At 42.2% G+C, this 23,370-nt stretch overlaps 1 protein-coding gene across 1 annotated transcript in view; it reads right to left on the bottom strand.

The window, feature by feature from the left end:
- DCLK3 (doublecortin like kinase 3) overlaps positions 1-2,005 on the bottom strand; it is a 49,049-nt gene extending 47,044 nt beyond the window's left edge. The window contains exon 1 of the mRNA XM_087431716.1: positions 1,819-2,005. Within this exon, the coding sequence (XP_087287842.1) occupies positions 1,819-1,900 (82 nt within the window). The 5' untranslated portion in view covers positions 1,901-2,005. The remainder of the gene's footprint in view (positions 1-1,818) is intronic.
- Positions 2,006-23,370: the final 21,365 nt, after the last annotated feature.

Raw genomic sequence — 23,370 nt, forward strand, 5'->3', positions numbered from 1 at the left:
GCTGGACTATTTATCCTCCAGCATGTATCACTCCTTGGTTAGGGGCTGCCCCCAGGGGAGATGTCAATTCCCAGGCACTCCTTGCTCTCAGTTCCTACAGACCAAGCAGACTCGGCAGCCCTGGGGTCATCCTCCAATAAAGAGGAGGGGCTGGCAGGTGGGAGTGAAGGCACCCAGGGCACTGATGTGCACAAAGACGGCAAAGGACTCTGAGGCGGCAGAGCGGAGGACAGAAGCCCGTGGGGCAGTCCATAGCCCAGTATTTCTTTCTCCAAGTTTTGGCCAAAGCCTGGCCGTGATAACACTAGACTCATCTCAGTTATTCTGAACCTCGTGGGGTTCTCATCAGGGCCTCTTTCACTTCTCACACTTCTTTTAGCTCACCATCAAGCAACATGGCTCAAAGATCTCTCAAACCTAAATGGCACAAGTTACAGAGCATCTTTCAGAAATTGTTTTCTGCCTCTGTTCCTTCTCTAGTGAAGCATCTTATGGCACCACCCAAAGCAATCCAAATACCAAATTGAAATGCTTTTCTGAAGTTGGGCTGCTGGGCAAACCCAACATCCCTTTGCTTTTTCACTTCCTAGGGCCCCTGCTTCTTGCTATCCTGCCCCTTAAGGATAAGCACTATGCTTGGCTACTGCTCTACATGCCTCATTCACCATGACTGGGATTGTTAGCTCAAGACCAGCTCAACACCAGCCCAACAGATCACTTCTATAAGCAGAAACACGGACTCACTTCACAGCTCCTAACAGTCATCAAAGCACAGGACCACCTAATGCCAAGATGCTTCATGAAAGGCAATGCAGAAGGTAGGACCCAGCTTCAATCTGATAGCTGTCGTCTTGGACAATACATGAAGGAAAGGAAAGGAAATGGAATCAACAGGGAGGGGGTGAGTTGGAGGGATGACTAACTGTTGGGGGTGAATAACAACTGAGTTCCCTCCACAACTTCTCCTCACCCCCCACTCCCAGCAGGCGGCTACTCTGAAAAGGTGTCCCCAGACGCCTCTGCCCAGCACTGGTGCAGTCTTCTCTCTACCTCACAACACCTCGCCCCCAGAGCCAGACGTGGAAGGCAGTGCAAATGCGGTCCTATATTTGCAGTTAATGGATGGGATATTTCACGAACTCATTTTTTTTTTTTTCTGTTAATTCCCTAATGCTTCCCTTCTAGCCTTTTTCCTGAGGGTCTTTAGTTCTCTGTGCGTTTCTGTATCTAGTTCTAAGGAGAGTTTCCTTTCCTTTAGCTGAGTCAGAGAGCTCTGGAGACCTGGTTCAAATACCAACTCCACCGCTATCAAGCCATGTGACCTTGGGAAAGTCAAGAGTTCTGGGCACCTCCGTTTTCTCATCCGAGACGTGGGGATAATTCCCCCTTCCTCACAGGTTTGTGAAGAGGATGAGGTCAACTCCAGGTAAAGCCCGTGGAACGCTGAGATGCTCAATCAATGTCGGCTCCCGCCCAGGCGGGCGCCCTCCCTCTTCTGCAGCCCCGCCGCACCTCGCAAGATGCCCGCGCGTTTCACCCAGGAAGGTCCCTCTAGCTGGCGAGGGAGAGAAAACCAGCTCCAGACAGCGCTGTCCCCGAGCAAGCGAGTTTCAGCTGTGTGGACACACACATAGACACACACACACATAGACACACACACACACACACACACAGCGCGCTTCGGGCACCCTCGCGGGACTGGCACTGCTGCTCCCTCCTGCAAGGAGCGGAGTCTCCAGTCAAGGCGACAGAAGCGCTCCCACCCCGCACCCAGGCGGCGTCCCGGATCCGGTCCGCGCGGGAGCGCACGGCACTTACCCGGGGTAGGCCGGGCAGGGCAGCAGGGGCCAGGCCGGGCCGGGGGCGGCGGCGGGCGCGGGGTGGGCGCGGCGGCGGGCATGGCGCGGCGGCGGGCTCCGGGCGAGCGGGGCGCGGCGGTGGGAGCGCGGGGCCGCGGCTCGACGGCCGAGCGGGCGCGGGAAGGCGGGGCGCGACGCGAGCAGCGACGAGCCGGCACCCGCCCTCTCTCCTTTTCCCACCCGCTGCTCGCCCCGCGCCGCGCCGCGCCCGGCGACAGCCACCGGGAACGTCTCCGGGGGCGCTGGGCTTAGCAACCGCGCGCCCGCCACAGCCTCGCTCCCCGTGCTGGCCCCGCCGTGCGCGCCGCGCCGGGCCCTGGAGGCCGGGTGGGGCCGGGCTTTGAACTTGCGCCCACACCCGCTATTCCGCCAGTGAGCGCCCGAAGGTGGACCTCTCAGCAGCCCCGCCTCTCCCCGCCCCCCACCCCCACCCCCCGGTCTAGCCTTTCCAAACTCCCTCCCGCCGAGCGCGCCGTGGAGCCAGGCGGGCTCGGGCTTTGAACGCGAGTCTCGCCCACGTTCTCTGTCGGTGGCGGACCAAAGGCGTCCCCAGAACCCCAGCAACTGACCGTGCCGGCAAGTCAGGGTTCAGACTTCCCGCACCACTACTTTCCTCCTACCCTCTTCCTGCTACTCTCACACATGGACTCTAGGTCTCACGACCGCCCTACATCCTTGCTGCCCCCAAATTCAGAGACCTGCCCACGTTCTAGCCTACACCCGTGGCCTCAAAGATACAGGCTGCAAAACATCCCTCCAGCTTCGTGTCTTCCTGGTACCATGTAAAGGCTGCTCAATGCCCCCTGCATTGTTATACCCCATCGGAGCATGACACGCCTAATCCTCGTATCTGCTGATCACCCGGGTGTGCAGCCACAGCCTCGGGCTCCGGGTGCCCATATCCTCAAGTAGTAACTCCCAGGCCCCTCCTGGGAGAGATGATGAATGCACCGAAAAACCATGCCCACCTCTCCACACGGCCACTGATAGGATTACAGCACTGGTCTGGATCCATCATGTCACTTAGCATCCAGTGTTGGTGTTCATGTTCAAGAGAACGCCAGTCCTGAGCTAATAGTACCAGGGAAGCTCCCAGATGTCGGGTCTGTCTTTCTCTTTCTCACACATAAGTCTAAAAGAAGGCTGTTCCTTGTTGATTAGGCTTCTCAGGAATGGCCTTAGCACCCAATCTCTTTCCAGGCTTCCTCGTTGCTACCTTCAACATACTGCCTTTTCTTCTCATATTTGTGGCCTCGGGGTTACAAAACGGCTGCCACAGCCTTGTGAAGCCATTGTGTGAAAAGTAACTTCTGCTTCTAGCTGGTTTGATGACTAGACAATCCAAATTGATCAACAAGGACCATTTTCAGCAATCCAGTTCACCTACAGTGAATAAAATGAAAAATGACCTGCGTCCAAGTCACTCACCTTCTAGTGGGGGTGTGGGTGGGGGCCAGATGATGAATAATCAAGTATGGTGATAAATAGCATGGAGGAAAATGAAGCAAGGAAAGAGGAATGAGGAGTGTTGTTATTTCAAGTTGGGTAGTCAGGAAAGGCCTCACTGAGGAGGTGACATTTGAGCAAAAGCCTGAAGGAAGAGCCTATTTGGAAATTTCCTTTGGAGATAAGTGCCCCTCAGCTACTTAAATACTTTCTTTTTAGAAGCCTTTAACAGCCACTCTTCTTGGCCTTATAATTTATATTTCAGGAGTAAATAAAACTTAAATAAACCGAGTTTCAGAACAAGGTTTAACTTTTGTGGAGGAGAAATCATATGACACATTTTCTTTCTTGCAAAAGCAGCAGTCCAGTGGTGTTTAATTACTGGCTGGATAATCATCATTTACACGTTAATTAGATGTACACATTAAACAAGTATAATGAGCACCTTAACTCAAGTTGTCAGATTACCTCACAACAGTGAGAGATAAACGATGCATCCTGTTGAACACTGTGGAAGAAATTGCTAGTTGCCTACTCGATACCTCTTCTCTCTTTCTGACCTAGTAACAGACCTCAATTTTTAGCTGAGCACACTGCAACCTGGAACGAGGAATGTTATTTCCTAGCCTCCCTTGCAGCCAGGAATGGCCGTATGAAAAGTTTCTGGCCAATGAAATAGAATTGGAAGTGTTGTGTGGGAGTTTCAGATGGGCTCCTTAAGATGCTGACGCTGTTAGCAGGTACATTCCTTTGTCCCTCTCAACCCCCTCCTTTCTTCCTGGAATTCAGACATGTGGTAGGTTGGATTATTGTTTTCAACTCTTGACTCCATTCCTTAATAGAATTAGACAACCTATCCTTTATGGTACATAAAGTGTAATTCCCTGACCTTGATTTTAGAATTGGCCATTTTACTTTGGCCTGTGGGATGGTTGCTATTGTACATAATGTGAACAGAGGCTTGGAATGTACTTCTGTGGTTTGGTTTGCCCTTGTATGCTTCTGCCAATAGCCCAGGTAGGTGCTGGTCTAAGGAAAATGTGAAGAAACATGCAGCAGACCTAAACTTCAAAAACTACAGCTGAATTCAGCCACCTGCAGCCTGAAGCAGAGCTACCCCAGCAGACCTGTAGACCTAGAAGTGAGACAAGGGCCAGCCCCGTGGCTTAGTGGTTAAGTGCGTGTGCTCCACTGCTGGCGGCCCGGGTTCGGATCCCGGGTGTGCACGGAGGCACCGCTTCTCCGGCCATGCTGAGGCCGCGTCCCCCATACAGCAACTAGAAGGATGTGCAGCTATGACATACAACAATCTACTGGGGCTTTGGAGGGAAAAAATAAATAAATAAAATCTTTAAAAATGAAGTAAGACAAACAAATGCCCATTTTTGTAAGCTACAGAGTTTGGGGTTGGTTTGTTTCTCAGCATTATTGTAGCAAAAGCTAGCTAATGTGATGGTTGATGATGGCTGGAGCTCCAGCAGCTATCTCGGGTCATGCGGTGGCCTTGAAGATGAAAGCCAAGCCCTCGGAATTGTAGAGCAGAAAAATAGAAGAAGCCTGAGTCCCTTATGACATCACAGAGCTACCACACCACTCCTGAACTATCGCTTTGGCATTCCATTTTAAGAGAGTTATAAACCAATGTTACTGCAATAAAAAAAAAAAAAAAAAAGAGAGAGAGAGTAAATCCTCGTATGTTTAAGCTACTATAGTTGAGTCTCTTCTTATTAGCTTCTAAATGATAATTTGTATCAATTCACTCAAAAAAGAAAACATTTTCACATTAAAAGAAACATGAAGCACACACATTTGCAACAATTTAAATGTAAAATAGAAGACAGAAAAGGAGCATCATGGTACAGTGAGCCACTTAACTAGCAACTCTTTTAGCACAGCTGAAGAAAATGGAACAATAGCCCTGGTGGTCTAGCCTAGGTGTCAGAGCTATTTGGGTTGCAAGTGAGCAAAATTCACTCAAGCAGCTCAGGTTAAGTGGCAGGGAACACAAGATATTTTAAGGCTATCTGAAGAAATCTCACAGACATCCAAAAGCAGATTGGGCACCACCTCACGACCTTACTCTTAAATGTCCCCTGCAATTGCTACCTCTCAGAAGCCAGTTTCTCCAGGGACAGAATATACGTGGCGCAGGTTATTTATTCTGACCGGGCCACTTAAACCACTTGCCAACCACTGGATTGGCTGCTTTGGGGTGGGTGTCCCACCCTGGTCCAAACAGCCATGGCTCTGTGGGAAAGAGGCTAGAGGAAGTGGAATGGAAGTAGAAGCTAGAGGATGGAATGACTGCCTCTCTGAGGCTGCATAGAAGACATTTTAAGCCAGGAGGGGGAAATACTTATGGCGGGGAAATTGACTGACATATCCAGGACACCAGGTAGGCTTTGTTGAGGAATGAGCTAGAAACATTTCCAGGAGATCAAGCCTGGGTGGGATATCATTGTGTTTTTAGGAGAGGCTTGCAGGAGAGACCGAGATAGAGGGGTGATGGAGCCTCCAAGAGAACTTCTCCTACTGCGCAGCATTACCCAGGATGACCCCCAGATTGAGATCTGGGGAAAGCAGAATTCAGAATCTTATACAGATCAGCATTCTAACAAATTTGCAGTATTTTCCTCAGTGACACTTTAAATTTCTTCCTGTCATATTGATAGAACATTTCTAGGTGCCTCCTCACCCCCAGCTGTCACCATCTCCCTCCTTCCCTCCCCGGGTAAACTTCTTGAGAGATTCCTTCACATTCCCCATCCACACTGCTTCTCTTCTGCAGAGATCCTCAGACCTGCTGCAGCCTAGCTTGTTTTCTCTCTCTCTGCATTGGTGCTTTAACTGCATTGCTAACGACCTCTGATCTGCCAGACTCAGTGAGCACAATTCAGTCCTTGTTTTATTTCCTCTCACTGCAGCAGTCTTGAAACTCTCCTGGAAACTCCCTCCTCTTCTGATTTCCATAGCACCGGTTGCTTTTGATTCTAGCCCACCTTAAAGCAAACATTTTTACTGCTTTGTGGGTCTCTCTTCCTCCACTCCGTCCTTAAATTGCTATTTCTCGCAACATTATTCTTGTCTTTGGTAGACCCTCCCTGTGTTCTCTTACCCAATCCTTTGGTTTTAACTTCAGAACAATTTCATCTCATCTCTCCCAAGATCCAATTCAGTTGTCTACTAAACAACTCCTCACAGACCACTCAGGTACCTTTTACAATATATCCAAAACAAAACTCATCATCTTTCTCCCCAACTCTGTCCCTCCTACTGGATTCTTGGTCTTATTTGATTCACTTCTCCAAGCCATAAACCCAAGAATTAATGTCAATCCCAAATCCAGTCACCAAATCCTGTGCTCTCTCCTCTTCCTCCTCCCTGTCTCCCTGCCATTGCCTTATTCAAACTCTCATTACCTCCCATCCAGAGCATCAAAAGTATCTCCTCCCTTACATTGCTGCATCCTCTCCATCCTTACTCCCAGATCGTCAGCCTTACTGGAGCCAAGGAAATCTTTCTCAATACTGATCCATGAGATGACATAATTTCTCCAGTTAAAATCTGCCAGCAGCTCTATGTCTCCTGAGAGTTAAAATCTAAACCCCTTAGAATGATCTTAAGGCCCTTCAACCTCTATTCCTGTCTACCTGTCAATTCTCATCTCCTGCCGCCCATGGATACTCTGGGCTCCAGCTGGTGCAAATTCCTTGCTTTGTCTTGGCCGCCATCTCTTTCCATGCACCACTCCATCTGCCCCTGTGCAGCCCTCACTCAAGCATCACCTCCTCACAGTAGGTAAACTGGAAAGCCTTGATTCCAGCCCTACCTACTCTGCCCTCCCTACTAGTAGAAAGATAGGAAAGTAGGGTGTTTGAAATGACTGCATCATGGACAATCTCATCTCTCCGCAATGCTGATAACTGACCCTGTCAGTGACACATCCCATTCAGCCGGCAACTCTTATGTGCCTTGAAGTCACCCCAAGTGCCCCACTCTGGTTTGAAAGACTCACCACGTTTCACCCAAGTCCACACTAGTGAAAGGTTTCAAAAAGGAAAAAGAAGTCAAAACTACGGCCTAAGATAAACTACAGGATATCCTCTGGATGTCACTGATGCATGTAATCTCTCTTCTCACTCTCGTTCAGAGAACTGCACGTCAGCTGTGTGTAGACATGATTTAAGGAATATATCTAAAATGTGTTACCACTTTTCCTGGATACAAACTCCTGCTTTTAAACGAATCAGTTTATTTCCAATGTCTGCTGAAGTTGCCATCTGGGGCCTCCTGATGCCTAAGAATATGGCACTCAGTGCCATAAAAGCGAGCTGCAGATAATTGTTTCTGTATTATAGCAATAAAAACAAACTCATTTGCAAAACTACTAATAAGTTTTCAAATGTGGAATAGTAACAGTAGGAAAATCCAAAACATTCTCAAGTCCTTACAGTATAATAGTAGATTCAGGGCAAGATTTCAAGTATTGTAGGATACTGTGTTTTAAAATTTGATCAGCATTTCTCAGAACACTGCCTATAATTAGATGTAATAGCTACAAAACTGAGCTGGGCTTAAGTCTGAAAAAGCGAGGCTATAGTACAAAAATATGTGTAATCTCTACTGAATTGCCAAATTTGTCCTCAAAAAAGAAGAGATAATAAGTAAATGATATCCGGTCCTAAGATTCCAGAATAAGACATGTAAGCACACAAAGTTGAAGACGTACATATGCATAAGCACATTTGCAAAATATATGTATGTTCATGCCTATGTATGGGACACACTGAAACTGAGAATGGTATAAAGAAATTTCTAAATTAGGGGCTCAAATTCTCTTATTTAAAAACTTAAAATAAATTTATCAGTGATTTAGTTGGCCTTAGATAAATTCTTCCTGTTCATCTTAATGTCAAATAAAGGACAGATGGTCACCTTGGATATGGGTGCTGCCCTCAAAGATAAACAGAGGGAAAGTGGACAGACCTTTCCTATTTCTTGTAGTGAGCTGAAGCATTGCTGCTCTAGGGCAGGGGTCTGCAAACTACATGGACCTCACAGCTGAATCTGACCCACTGCCAGCTTGTGTAAATAAAGTTTTACTGGAATACAGCCATGCCTATTCATTTACATATTGTCTATACTGCTTTTGAATAGTTGTGACAGAGACCGTATATTCCACAAAGCCAAAAATATTTATTACCTGGTCCTTTACAGAAAACGTTTGTAGACCTCTGCTATAGTGTCAGCATATTTCTGTGTTCTGTCTTTGGATGAAATCAAGAAGAGTAAGCCACCAAAATCTACCTATTTATATGTTTAATAATGATGAGAACTTTTCTGGAAAAAAATAAACTTCCTCATTCTCAGGTTCAAGAATGTCATTCTAGTTTAATCTAACCTTTTCAATGTCCAACTCACTCAGGAGATTTACCACCACCCCCTCCAACATTCTCAAATTCTCCACCAAGTAGAGTATTCCAATACAAGAGGAGAGATGAACATATCTGAACTATCTATAAGGTGCTTCCACAAAGGGTCACCCCTTTTAAACCTCATAACTCCATGAGACAGAGTCATCCTTGCTGTTTTTCTGAGGCTGTTTATTGCTTTTAAACACTTTGAGAAAGCTGAGAATTGGAGAGTTAAGAAACTCACCAAGGTCACATAACAGCCTTTTAAGCTGCAGAGGAAGAATTGGAATCTAAGTCTGTCTGATTCCAGTGCCCATGCTCCTTCAACCATACCTTGCTGCCTTATTGATTTATCCACTTATTCATCCAGTAAATAATTATCGAGCACCTCAGGGGTATCTACCATGTTCAGTCACTATGCCAGGCACTGAGGACATAAAGATCATCAAAAACAATGAAGAGTGACTGACACCAGGGTGAGATATATTTCAAATAAGATTGATGTGACCTGACCCTCCACCCCAGAATCCCCTCAATCCATAATCTAATAAAAATTTGAGTAACCATATCCTTGCGAAAGACAGTTCCATGATTTTATTTTTCTAAAAGATGTAATATTCATTAATTAGACTATAAACCTGAAGTACATTCATGATGTATAGATCATTGATACTGTTCAAGCTGGCAGATATAGATACCCTCGTGAAAAAAAAAATATTCTTCTCCTAGATGATCTGAAACTATTATTGTTAGTCTTGAGTTCTTAACGTCATGCTTTGTAATATTTGAAAATTAAACCTGAAGTTGGTAAATTGTGTGATCTAGACCCCTATATGGTCTAAATTTAAAAACAGAGTAAATTCCCAAAATTAATAATATTTTTGTTAAAAACAAAAACAACTCCAGCACAGCTATTTTTGCAATATGAAAGCAGGGCAGTCATGGCTGGGTCTGGATAGCCGTTGTCTTTTGTATGTAGTCTTTGTCTTTTACACTTGCTTAGAACCTTCCTGGTTTGAAATTTCAAGAATTTTGCAAGTGTTCCATGAATCTTTAGACCATCCCACTTATACTGAGAGTGGGTGGAGAACATGAGACCCAGGGAAATGAAACAGCCTCTTCTGTGTCAGAGAAGAGAATAAAGATGAAAAAAATGTCCTAACTTTGTTCTGGTTCAGTTTTAATAATGTCATTTCTTGCAGCATTTTAGCAACAAGAAAATCGGACAAAACCCCCTCAAATTACCCCTAAGTCTCAGAGAAGCTATTTTTAAAGCTATTTTCAGGAAAGCATTTAAAAAGCACAATTATCTAACAAAGCAAAACTGATAATTATATAATTCCAGAGCACTTGGCAGCATAACTTTTGTTTAAAGGAATGGGTGGGATTCGTTTTTTTCCTTCGCATCTACAGAACTTTGTGCCTCAGATCTCTAAAGATCTCTAGTGCAGAACAACAAGGTTATCATCCATCAAATATCTTTCAGGAACAGACACTATTTACCTTAGTCTTTAAGAAAACAAAAGTTGAAGAGTGCAAATGGAAATTACTGGTAATGAAAACAGTCAAGATATGATTTAAAGAACGTTTTCTCTGAAAAATGAAAACAAAGACACACAATCAAAGACGGAAGACCTGGTTGCCAGAAAGATGGCACCTCCTACACCTTGAACTTCAAGAAGGTATCACCTTGGTTCTTAGATGGAACCTCAGTTATAGAGCATCTATTGTGTACTAAGCTCAGTGTTGCTAGCTTTACATAAATTGCCTTATTTACTCCACATGACAACCTATGTGTGGAAATTGCTATGCCCATTTCAAAAATGAATCAGATGACAAAACTCTTCAAGACCACACAGCTAATAGGCAACAAAGGCAGGATTTGAACCCAAGTCTGTCTGACACACAAGTCTATGTTCATTTACTATATCACACTGTTACAGGCTGGGAATTGAGTGTATTAGTTAGTTGTTGCAGTGTAACAAATGAACTCAACACTTAGTGACTTAAAATCACAACCACATAATTTATTTTATGATTTAATGATTTAGGCTAGGGTCAAATGGGCAGTTCCTCTTGTCTTGGCTGGGCTCATTCATGTACCTGCAGTCAGCTGATAGGTTGGCTGGGGGCAATCTAGTCTAGGGTGGCCTTGGCTGGCACGGTTTGTCTCTGCTCCATGTAGTCTCTAATCTTTCAACAAGCCTGTACACACAGTAGCTGGGCAGTGTCCAAGAGAACAAGGGGAAATATGTAAGACTTTTTGAGACCTAGGCTCAGAATTAGCGTAACATCATTTCCATCACATTCTATTGTTCACAGCAAGTTACAAGATTCAAGAGGGAAGATATAGACTTCACCTCTTGAAGAGAGGAGCTACAAAGCCACCTTGTACACCACCTCTGTGATTTTCTTCCAGGAAATCCGTGGCCTCTCTCTAACCGTGAGAAAGCATCAGAGAAACAAGGTACCTGACCAGTGCTCTTCAAAAATGTCAAGGTCATGAAAGACAAGGAAAGACTGAAGAACTGTTACAGATTACAGGAGCAAACCAAGGAGACATGACAACTACATGCAACATAGATTTATGAATTGGATGCTGAAATAGGAGAAGGATTTTGGCGCAAAGACTGGTGAAATCCAAAACAAGTCTGTAGTTTTATTAAAAAGCAAAGTGTCCTGGTTTGGATGGTAAGTGATAAAGTTACTCTACTCGTTCCTGACCTTAAAGGGAATGTGTTTCATATTATATCATTAAGTATGATATTTGCTGTACTTTTAATTGATGGCATTTATTAGGTTAAAGAAATTCCTGTCTATTCCTAGCTTGCTAAGAGCTTTTCACAATAAAAGTATGCTGAATTTTAGTAAATATTTTTTCTGTGTCTACTGGAACAATCATATGGTTTATGTTCTTTAAACGTTAATAATTAGCCCTATGTTAACTTACATAATTGATTTTTTAGAATTAAGACAATCTTGTATTCTTAGAGTAACCCAACTAGACAATAATGTACTGATTTTTTCATACATTGTTGAATTTGGTTTTATAATATTTTCTTTAGAATGTGTGCATTGCTATTTATGAGTAAGGTTGATCTATAATTTTCCTTACTTCATTCTCTCCTTATAAGAGTTTGATAGCAAGGTTATACTAGCCTGCCTCTTAAAATGAACAGAAGTGTTCCATTTTCTTATATTGTCTGTAGCAGTAGATATAAGATTAGAGTTAGCTGTTCTTTCTATGTTTCACAAAATTTGCCTGTAAAGTCAGATGGGTCTGGTATTTTCTTTATGGAAAGATTTTGAATGCTTGATTCAATTTATTATATGATGATAGGACTATTTAGATTCTCTGTTTCTTCTAGAGTTGGTTTGCATAAGTTGTGTTTCTCTAAGAATTCACCTATTAATCTAAATTTTAACATTTATTTGTATAAATTAATTCATAATATCCTCTCAATTTCTGTAGCACTGTCATTATGTTATTCTTTTCATTTTGAATATTATTTATTTGAGCCTTCTCTCTTTTTGCATATTTTATTCCTTAAAAAGATGATTTGGGGCTTCATCAATATCTATTATATGCTTATTTTATATTTCATTAGTTTCTGCGCTTATCTTTTTTCCCTACTACCTTCTGCTTTTCAGGTTTATCCTGTCTTTCTTTTCTTGTCTTTTAAAGTTAAATGCTTAGTTCATTAATTTGGAGGCTTTCTTCCTTCCTTCTAAGATCAGCATTTTAAGGCTATACATTTTCTTCTAAGTACTACTCACAAGTTTTGTTCCATTCTAAGTATTTTCTAATTTCCGTTATGATTCCCTTTTGACCCAGGAGTTGTTTAAAAATGAGAGCTTTTATAAAATTTCCGAACACATGATTTTTTTAGTTATATCTTTGTCATCAATTTCTAACTTAATTCTATGTAGACATAATACCAATCCTTTGAAAATTGCTGAGGACAGCTTTATGGCCTAGCATGTGGTAAATTTTATTACCTATTCTATATTTCCTCAAAAAGAAAGGGCATTCATCAACTCTTGAATACAATGTTCTATATGTGTCTTTTAGATTATGCTTGTTAATTGTGTTTTCAAATTTTATATATCCTTAGTGATGTTTTTACTAGTCAATCTATTAATTATTGACAGTTGTATTTTTTAATGTCTCACCATGAGAGCAGATATGATAACAATTTCAAACTGTTTTTTTCTAGCAGAACACTTTTTTCAACTGAAATCTTACATGAAACTTAAGACCAACCACAGCAGAATTTTCTTGGTAAAGATTCATTTTACATATTCAAATTTATAACATACTCATGTTCAAGTTAAACAATGAACACAACGAGACTGTTGTGATAACACAAAATTTTGAAATGAGAGCTTATGGAAGATAAAGTATTATGTAAGTCCCAGCATCCAGAAGGCAAGGTGTCTCAGCATATGGAAAGTAAGCTAATCCAAACTCTATGGATTATTAAAAAGATATGGGAAAATGTTCAACTGCAGTTTCTATCAGAGCAATATAATACAGTGAGAATAAAACAATATAATAGCAGGCCGAACCTCTTTTTGCCCGTAGTACTCAATGCTGGCAAACATGGGGTGAGATGAACACTCACAGGCATTGCTTTTATAGTGGTATAATTTTTGAAAGAAATTAGCTTTGAGATTCTGTAAAAAATATTTACATTCTCTTTCTCAGTAATCTCCTCTCTAAGACTCTGCCCTAGGGAAATAATCTTAGAGGCAGAGAAATGAAAGAAACTAATATTTACCAAGTGTTTGCTCTGTTAGACAATATGCTAGGGGTTTCAGACCTTGAAAAATCATAAATTAGATATGAAATAGATACTATTAATTCCATTATATACAATGTCTAAGTAACTTATCTGACATCACTCAGGTATTCCAGTCCAGCTTTATCTAACTCGGAAGTCCATGTTCTATGTCTTTGAAATTTCTTGATTATCAAGAACTTGTACTCAGAAGGACAATCATTCCTCCTAATTCTTGGTACCCCAGTTTCATCTTCTCTCCCTCTTACCTAGAATCACAATGGCTATGAGAAGCTGAGTGAGAATTTGAGTCTTCAAGAGACACAACTTAAGCCCTCAGCTGGAGGATACTGATTAGATTCCAAACAAATGTCATCAGATGAAATTTTGCTCTTTTTACATTTGTGAAATTGTTAGAGGAAAACATCTGGAACAAACAGGAAATTCTGAGAGAAACCCAAGAGTGCAAGTGTGGGAGCTCATTATAAAATTCCCAATTGGCAATGAAAAAGTCCAACTTTAAGGGCATTAGAGACAGATGTCAGTGCATCATGGGAATTGCCTACAAGAAATCAGCTCAATGGAAAAAAATGTGTTCCAGAGACTTAAAATAATGCCTCTCTGTTAATAGTCACCAACAACTCCTATGGGACCTGCATCACGGAATATTCAACATGACTTGGGGACATTCCAGGGAACAGCTAATGAGATTCCCAAGGCTCGCTCTTTCTGCTCAGTCTGCATGAGCCTGATGAAGCCCATTAGGCTGGAGTGCTCTGGGTAGTTAGGTCAGAGGAAGAAGGCTTCCCCCCAAGAAAGGGACTCAAGGAAAGAATTCATAGACCAGCTGCCATGCCACATCTTCCATTCCAACACAGACTCTGTGGCAAAAGCACCATGAGTGATGGTTGATGTCCACCATGCTGGTCTTGAGATGGAGGCCCAAGGTCACTTAGGTACACACTTCCCTTCTTAAAAGCCAGAGATAGAGCTTAAAGAAATAAAAAATATGAAAGAAAGTGATGGCCACTCATGGCCATAAGTGTTTGAGCTTTTGCCAGGAATCAGGCTGCTGCCCTCCTCTCTCTAGTTTGCCACATTTCCTCTCACTGCCCCTCAGGCCTCAGGAAGCCTTCTCAGCCCCTTCAGCTTTGGGGTAGAGCTTTCTCATGTGGGTATACCTAAGATCCTGGGTGATCCTTCGGATTCCCAAAAGATTTGCATCCTTCTCAAAATCTGCATGAAGATAATAAGCCACAGAAAGAGCAGGTCATAAAAATCTCTTCAAACATTTTGCCCCACCAGCCAGACCAGCAGTCTCTAAAGGTGTCTATGCTTCTGAGAATTCTCTCACCACCAGTATAAAATTTATCTAGGTCCTTGCATTGTTTCATTTCTGAGTCATCAAAAATCAAAAATTTAGAAACCCTAGAGAATAAGAAAGAAAAGTCAAATAAAAATGAATAATAAAAAGATCATATTCAATTACCATATTAGATGTATTTCTTTTTTCCAATTAAAATTTTCTTCTTTAGTCTTTGGAAAGTAATAACAACAACAAAAAGTCTTAAAGAACAGATACGTAATGATAGCAACCTAAATACAGAATAGAAAGGGACGGTGGGCTCACCAGAAATTTTATAGTTACAATATTTATACCTCCCTTGCTCTCAGCCCCTTCATTGAATCCATCACTGAGTCTGTTAATCTTACCTCCAAAGTGGCTCTCAAATCCCTCTACATCTCAACTACCACCACCCTAGTCCAAGCTATCATCACCTCTTGCCTAGACCACTACCGTAATCTCCTAATTCATAGCCCTGCTTAGATTCTTGCTCTTCACCCACCTCTTCCACACCAGAAGTGGGAGAGGATTTTTTAGAATGCAAATATGATTGTGTCATGCTCTTGCATAAAAGTCTCCAATGGCCAATAAACATCTGAAAAGATGCCCCCCTGTTTACTCATTAGGAAAAAGCAAATTAAAAACACAGTGAGATACCACTACAAAACAATCAGAATAGCTAAAATTAAATAAAGATGCAAGGGGCCAGCCCAGTGGCATAGCGGTTAAGTGCACGTGCTCCACTGCAGCAGCCCGGGGTTCCCAGTTTTGGATCCCAGGTGCGCACCTATGCACTGCTTGTCAAGCCATGATGTGGCGGCGTCCCATATAAAGTACAGGAAGATGGGCATGGATGTTAGCCCAGGGCCAATCTTCCTCAGCAAAAAATAGGAGGATTGACATCGGATGTTAGCTCAGGGCTAATCTTCCTCACAAAAAAAAAATAATAATAAGATGGAAAATACCAAGTATAGGTGAGTACGTGGAGAGACTGGAACTCTCATACCTTGCTGGTGAGAATGTAAAATGATGCCACCACTTTGGAAAATAATTTTACAGTATCCTCTAAAGCTGAACTTCCATCCATCCTGTGACCCTGCAATTATACAATTAAGTATATGTATCCAACAGATATACATATTTATCTAGACATGTTCACAAATTTTCCACATAGCACAATATATAACAGCCAAAAACTGGAAACTTCCCAAATGCTCATCCATATTAGAATAGATAAACCAATTGTAGTATATTCATGCAATGAGAATGAACAATCTACAACTACAACAATAAGAGATAAATCTCATAGACATTATTTTGAGTGAAAGAAGCCAGATACCAGAGTACATATTGTATAATTCCATATATGTAAAGTACAAGAACAGACAAATAAATATATGTTGTTGAAAGTCAAGATAGTGCCTACCCTTGGAAGGAAGGGTAAGGACTGGAGGCAGGTACATGGGGAGTCCTTCCTGGTTTCCAAGAATATTCTGTTTTCTGAGCTGGGCGCTGATTATATGAATATTCAGTTGGTGAAAACTTTAGCAAGCTGTGTACTTATGTGCACTTTTCCATATGTATTTATAGTTAAATAAAAATTATTAAAATTATTTGATGACTTCCTATCAAGATAAAACCCCAAATCCTTAACATGGGCTGCAAAACCATAGATCATCCAGCATCTGCCCACATCTCCACCATTCTTTTGAACAGTTCACCCCCTTGCTTACTAACTCCAGCCACACTGGCCTTGAATCGGTTCCTTGATTGCATCTCATTCCTTCCCACCTCAGTGGCTCTGCACCTGCTGTTCCCTTGGCCTAGAATAGCAGTTGGCAAACTATAGCCAGCCCACAGGCTAATCCTGCCTGCCACTTGTTTTTGTAAATAAAGTTTTATTGGAATGCAGTCATGCCCATTCAGATATATATTGTCTATAGTTGCTTTGGTTGTACAACAGCAGCAGAGACTCTATGGCCCACAAAATTGAAAATATTTACTACCTGGCCCTTTACAGAGAAACTTTGCCAACCCCTGGCCTAGAACATTCTCACACACCTACTCTACTCCCATCTGTCTTACTCCTACTCACCTTTCAGAATTCAGCAAAAACATGTCCTTTGTTCAAGGAAGCCTAAGTCCACATTTTGTATATTCCAGGACCTTTCTTCTATGGCTCTCCCCTACTTCAGATCCACAAATGGCTTCCCTTGCTGTTAGAGTAAAAAGCAAAGTTCTAGTAGCCAATAGCCCCTGCATGATTTGGCCCACTGTGTACCCCTCTGGCCTTTTCTCCTACACTTGCTCATTTTGATCTGATCTGAACTTTGGCCTCATTCCAAGACTCAGTCAAGTTCTTCTACACCTCAGGGTCTTTGCCCATGCTGTACTCTCTGCCTCGAATGCTCTTTCCTAGCTCCTCATCTAGCCAACATTTGCTCCTTCTTCACAAGTCAACTTAAAGATCACTCAATAAAAGAGACCACTCTCTTAGTGGATTTAGCAAAGCCAAATGCTGGAGGCTCTTCACTTAGTTTGGGGTCAGGCGGTCCCAACCCCTTCGAACTTTGAGCCTCTTCTTGACCCTGCCCACACCACACCCTAAGAGTTGTCTCCTCATGCTATGGATGGCTTTGGTGACCTCAACCAGCAGGGAAGTAATAGGTATCCGAGGGGCAGGGCAGGCCTGCATACCTAGATGTCAAAAGACTAATATGGAATATGGGGACTCCATGGGACCATGGAGTGAGGGTACTGGGATGTACTTTTATTATTAAGTGACAAATAACTACATTGGATCAGGAGACTTCAGTCTGAAAAGATGGTTCCTGGAAGGGGAAGAGATTGAGGCTGAGAAACAGCAGGATCCTTTCTTGGTGTGCCTTCCTGAAGTGGTTTAATGATTTTATTTCACTATGTGTAGGCCTATGTTTCAGTCCCTGACCATATTAACCATCCTTAACTGTGATCTCCCACAGCATTTACCACTTCTCTCTCATTGCCTTGGCTCTGCCGAGCACCTCTTGTTAACAAGGTGGGCTGAGAATGGGGAGGCATGGGAGAGAGTCTTGACTCAGCCAGGCCAGGCTCTGCCATTAGCTTGGTCTCAGTTTCTTCTCCTCTGATGTGATCATCATCACCATCATCATCATCATCATCATCATCATCCAGGCATTATTCTATGTGCTTTATATATATTAATCCTCAGAACAACCCTAGAAAGTAGGTACTAGTACCACCCCCATTTTACAAATGAGGAACCACAAGCCCAGAGAGGCTAAGTAACTTGCCTAACTTCACACAGCTAATTAGTGGTGGAGTCTGAATTTGAACTCAGGCAATCTGGTCTCAGAGCCCATGCTCTTAGCAAATAGGTTCGATCTTATTTGAAACACCAATTAATATGTAATACCACGTTGGACTCAGGAGGAAAAGTGCCATGATTGATTAGCAATGTCTGAAATGGTGGCATCTATGCTGTCTTTTTTTACCACTATATTATATATGACAAAGACTCTTTCCTTAACCAAACTTTAGTCAGGCTCCTCTGAGCCCTCTTTTCAACTAGGCCTCAACATTGACCCTCATCCTGTCTTTGGCCTGCCTAGCCCAGTCTTAACAAGAATCCTGCAAAGTCAGATGAGTAGGAATCCCCCTACCTTGGTATCTGACCACCCTTGATATCTGATCAAGTTCCTCATCCCCCACCTTTGATGTATAAGTCCTTGACCTGCCTTCAGCATGAATCCTATTAAGTCAGTTTAGCAAGAATCCCCCTACTCTTCATGTCTCCTCTTAGTAATTTTCCATCCACTGACCCCCCATTCTGCTCATCAGCTATAAATCCCCGCTTGTCTTTGTTATATTCCTAGTTGAGCCTGATCTCTCTCCCCTATTGCAGTACCACTATCGAATTGTGTTGAATAAAGTCTTCCTCACCATTTTAACAAGTGTTGGAATAATTTTTTCTTTGGCAATAATCTTTAGGGTAATAGTTCAACAAGTGCAAGACATGATGGCCTTTAAGACTAAAGGAGTAGCACATACAGAGGAATGGGAGGATGTGGTGTGGATGCAAGGGTTAGCGAGAAGAAGGGAGATGACAAAGAAAAGCCTGTTACAAGTATTTTGGTTTCTGCTGAGAATCTACACAGGGCTGATAAACAGATCTAAGATTTATGTCAGAAAAATTCCCTTGGTAGTCATGTAAAGGAGAGGTTGGACTAGAAAGAATAGAGGCAGCAAGTGCCAGGTGAGAACCAAGGGCCTAGACCCAAGCGGTTGGAACTAGGAACAGACATATTGGAGACACTTTGAAGGGAGACCCAAAAGCATTGATAACTGACTATAGAATGCAAGTGTCAATGCCGACTTTCCAAAAAGACCAGCAGAACAAGCTGATGAGCTAGCAAAACCACAGTAACTAAACTTACTACAATAAAGGAGACTGTCACCTTGACATATTCTTAGTAATGTCTCAGCAGGAGATGTGGAGTAGATATTTATGGGATTTGGGTCTGGGATCAAGTAGTTTAAGACAGGTCTTCAAGGTAGGGAACTAATTAGGATTGAGAAAAGTATGCAACATTTGTAAGGGCAAATACAAATTTTTTAAAAGAGGCTTAATTCTCCCTGTTGAAAATAAGGGAAGAGACTTCTCTCCTCTCTTTTTTTCTTTCAGAATTTCTTTCTCTGTCCTTTCCAAATGTCTGTATATCTTTACGATGGCTGAATAAGCCTCTTGCCAGACTCACAACTCAGGAATGTCTCATCAGGGGCCTGAGAGTCTTCTTTTTGAAATGCAAAACACCAAGGGAGGTAGCCCCCCTACCTCCCAATTCCTGTGGGAGGGTAAGAACCTAAATTTCAAGGGCATCTTGCTCCAGTTGGCAAAACAATCTCCTGTCATAGAGATTTGAGAATTTTGTTTCTCCTCCAATATACCCAACATCCCAATTACCATGTTAGGACAACTATGTGTAACAAAGGTGCTGCCAAGTCTCTTTACTTGAAGACTAGTTATTATTTACCTTGAAAACATGTATGTAATGGGTTTTATCTGCTTGGCTATAAAAAGGGGTGATATTTCTTTCCTTCTTTGCAATAGCTTAGCCGATTACCTGTGATGCACTTCCCATTCTGGTTTATTCAATCACATTCTGTTTGTACAATAGTAAAAGTGTTTTCTTTCTCCACTACCTTTGTGGAGAGGATTTTTGGGTCAGAAGATTTTGTTTTTAATCTATTTCCCCAACACTTTATGGTTTAGGATTGGTGGTATAGGAAAGAACAGAAAAAAATCCTTCTCCTCTATCCATCAGAGGTTCTCCCTTGAGGTCCTGTAAATTAGACTGACAAGACAAATTAATGAGAGAAAAATAAACAGAAGTTTATTAACATGTTCATTGCACATACATATGGGAGCACTCAGTGATGAGTAATGGTTAGAACTTGGGATGGTTAGAACTTGGGATGGTTAGAACTTGGGCTTATATAGCATCTTAAAAAAAGAATAATAAATTTTTAGAGAAGTGGCAAGACAAGGAGAACGACTTTGAGCTTCAAAGGCAGCAAATTGTGGGAAGGCAAATATACGGGGAAAGTAATGGTGGATAAGGGCTAGTTAGTAAGGTTTGTTATGTAGATTGTTTTGATGTCCTCTCTGGGCCCTTGAGGGTCTAGAGTTGTCTCCAGTGATTAACTTGTATCCTTTCTGGTAAAGAGGGGAGGTGGGACACGTTTACAAATGTATGTCCTGCTTTTAGGCAAATAGGAGGAAGGCAGAGAGCTTGTCTTGTATCTGCTGCTGCTCAGTTGCTTTAAACTCAAAATAATCCTTATGCCAGTGAGGCATACATTGGGGTGGCATATTCTGCTACCCCTCGGTGGACACAGCATGATGAGGGTCTTAAAGTAAATCTTGGTAAGTAAACAGTTGCTTGATAAGTGAGTGTTTGCCAGGTGAACAATATATTTTCCTGAGAAGGGAGCTGCTTGCCCAAATGAGCAAACTGACCGAATTAGGTTACCGGAATTCCCTGAAGCAAACAATGAAGTTATTTACTAGTTCATTGCCTTAATTCCTAGGCAACAATTTCCTAGAATGAACAAGTGGTCTTAGTTCTCAGTCCTGCTAGCTAAGCTGTGTGGATGTAGGTAGTCACAGTTCTCACGGGAAGAAGCGCGCTAAGATCTGAGCTTTCAGCCTGAGTGGATGGTGACTCCAGCAACCAAATCTGAGTCTGGAGGAGGAGGGAAGGAATAAAGCTTGAATTTGGAAGTGTTAAGTCTGAAGGGGCTGTAAGCCACCCAGGTAGAGAGTCCAGCGAGCAGCCGCTGTTTATTACTGAGAGCTGAGATGTTGTCTTGAGGGGTCTGCTGTGTGGTGTTGGTGGTTGCAGTCAAGCTATGAGAGTACCTGAATGAAAAAATGGCAAAGACAATGCTTCTATCCATAGTCCTCAGCAGCCATTTCAGCTGTGGGTCCACTGGCTCCCAGATGGAGCCAGGTTTTCAGCCTGTTTCATGTAAAGTTCTCTTTAGAAGGAGAATTATAAGAATTGAAAGGAGCTCATTAGCCACGTAGAGCTATAGAGGGCTGCGTTCTGGACTTGATTGAAGACAACTTTAGTTTGGAATTCCAATGAGCCTGTCTTCTGAGCACCAGGATTTTTGATGAGTTTGTTTTATGAGGATGGGTTTTGTACAATTATCCTAAAAGGGATATTTCAAAAACACTCCCTAAGATAAGCCAGAGTTGATGGTCTCTCTTCACGGGAACTAGTTCATCAGGGACAAGCGGAAGACCGAGGGAGGGTCCAAGGGAGAGGAGAAGAGTCAGTGGGAAACTGGGCAGGTTGAGGGTTGTGTGAGGGCCCCGCGCTGAGTGCCAGCCCTGAAGGTAAGAAAGCAGGATCAGCCAGGAATCTTTCTCACAGGGAGGCAGTAACCTCTAGGGTAGTGGTTTCCAAAGTGTGGTTCTGGGAATATCTGCTTCAGAATCACTGGAAAGTGGAGGAGGGTTCTGGTTAAAAATGCACCTACTAAATCTAAATTTCTGCTGGTGGGACCTGAGAATCTTCATTTTTCACAAATTGTTCAGATTCAGTCTCTCAGGAACAACAAAATTTGAAAACCACTGCTCTAGGAGAATGGCATCTCGGTCAGTCTACCTTTTCTAAAATCTCTTCTAGGCCACTTAGAGCTATGTCGATGGTAACAAATTACTCAACCTCTCAGATCTCACTTCCTCATCTTTCCAGTGAGACTATGACAAAGATTCTCTCCTTGGGGCTGCACCAGTTTCCATCTTTCTTTCAAACTTTTCTGCACATGTACCCTTAAAATAATTTTCAAAAGCTATATACATCCTCACACATTTTTTATACGTCATCTAAAATTTTTCAATGTATTTATTTTATTATAAGGAATGTAATTTCTAGTGCATTGTAAATAATAACTTTTGAAATAAAATTGTCATATTCCTCTTTTGAAATACCAAAAAAGAATATAAATATCAAAGCAATTTGAGACCCATCATTGTTTGTTTGTTTTTTTTTTTTTTGGTGAGGAAGATTAGCCCTGAGCTAACATCTGTTGCCAATCCTCCTCTTTTTGCTGAGGAAGATTGTCTCTGGGCTAACATCCATGCCCATCTTCCTCTACTTTTATATGTGGGATGCCTGTCACAGCATGGCTGGATAAGCGGTGAGTAGGTCCACACCTGGGATCCAAACCTGCGAACCCTGGGCCACCGAAGCAGAGCACACGAACTTAACCACTACGCCACCAGGCCAGCCCCCATTAGCACTTTTTTAAATGTATGAACAAGCTGTTTGTTAACAATTGGAAATTATATCATTTCTTTTTCTCCTTGAACAATTGAACTTATATTTCCATTGCACGTTCCCACAGAATTTTATTCTTTTATCCTAGAAAGCCTTAATTGATCACCCCATCATCATTCTCTGCAATAAAAATATATACAATATGAACTTAGTCTTTTTAATTTAATTATATATTATACTATTAATATAATATAAAATGTCTTTAATTAATATAACATTATTTTAGATTTCATTATATTAGATAATTACATTATTAGTATTATGAAAGCGTTGTTTAAAACTACATCAATGGTTTTATTAACTTTGATAAGGAATTATTAAACCAAAAAGTTAAACTTTTATTGTGAATACATCGCTTAATGAGATTCAGGGTGAGATGGTGAATTATCCCTTTGTTTGACACCCTAAATATTTTTACATCTTAGGGTAATGCAGCAAAACAAGACAGGATGAGTGAGAAGTAAGCCATGTTTTATAGAAAATGGAAGAAGACTTTGTTTTGATTGTACTCAGGATTTGATTTATAGAGATGACTGGAAAAGAACACAGAGGGCTCAACACCATTGAAGGAAGTTTTGTTACTCATAGTTCCTAAGAGAAGGAGGCACACCACGCCATGCAGGGCCACATGGGGAAGTACCAGGGTCAGTCAGGAGGCAGAAAGAGCAGAGGAGA

The sequence above is a fragment of the Ceratotherium simum genome, chromosome 5 (genome assembly GCF_057802395.1).
Source record: "Ceratotherium simum simum isolate JZ-2026a chromosome 5, ASM5780239v1, whole genome shotgun sequence".
Taxonomy (NCBI): Eukaryota; Metazoa; Chordata; class Mammalia; order Perissodactyla; family Rhinocerotidae; genus Ceratotherium; species Ceratotherium simum.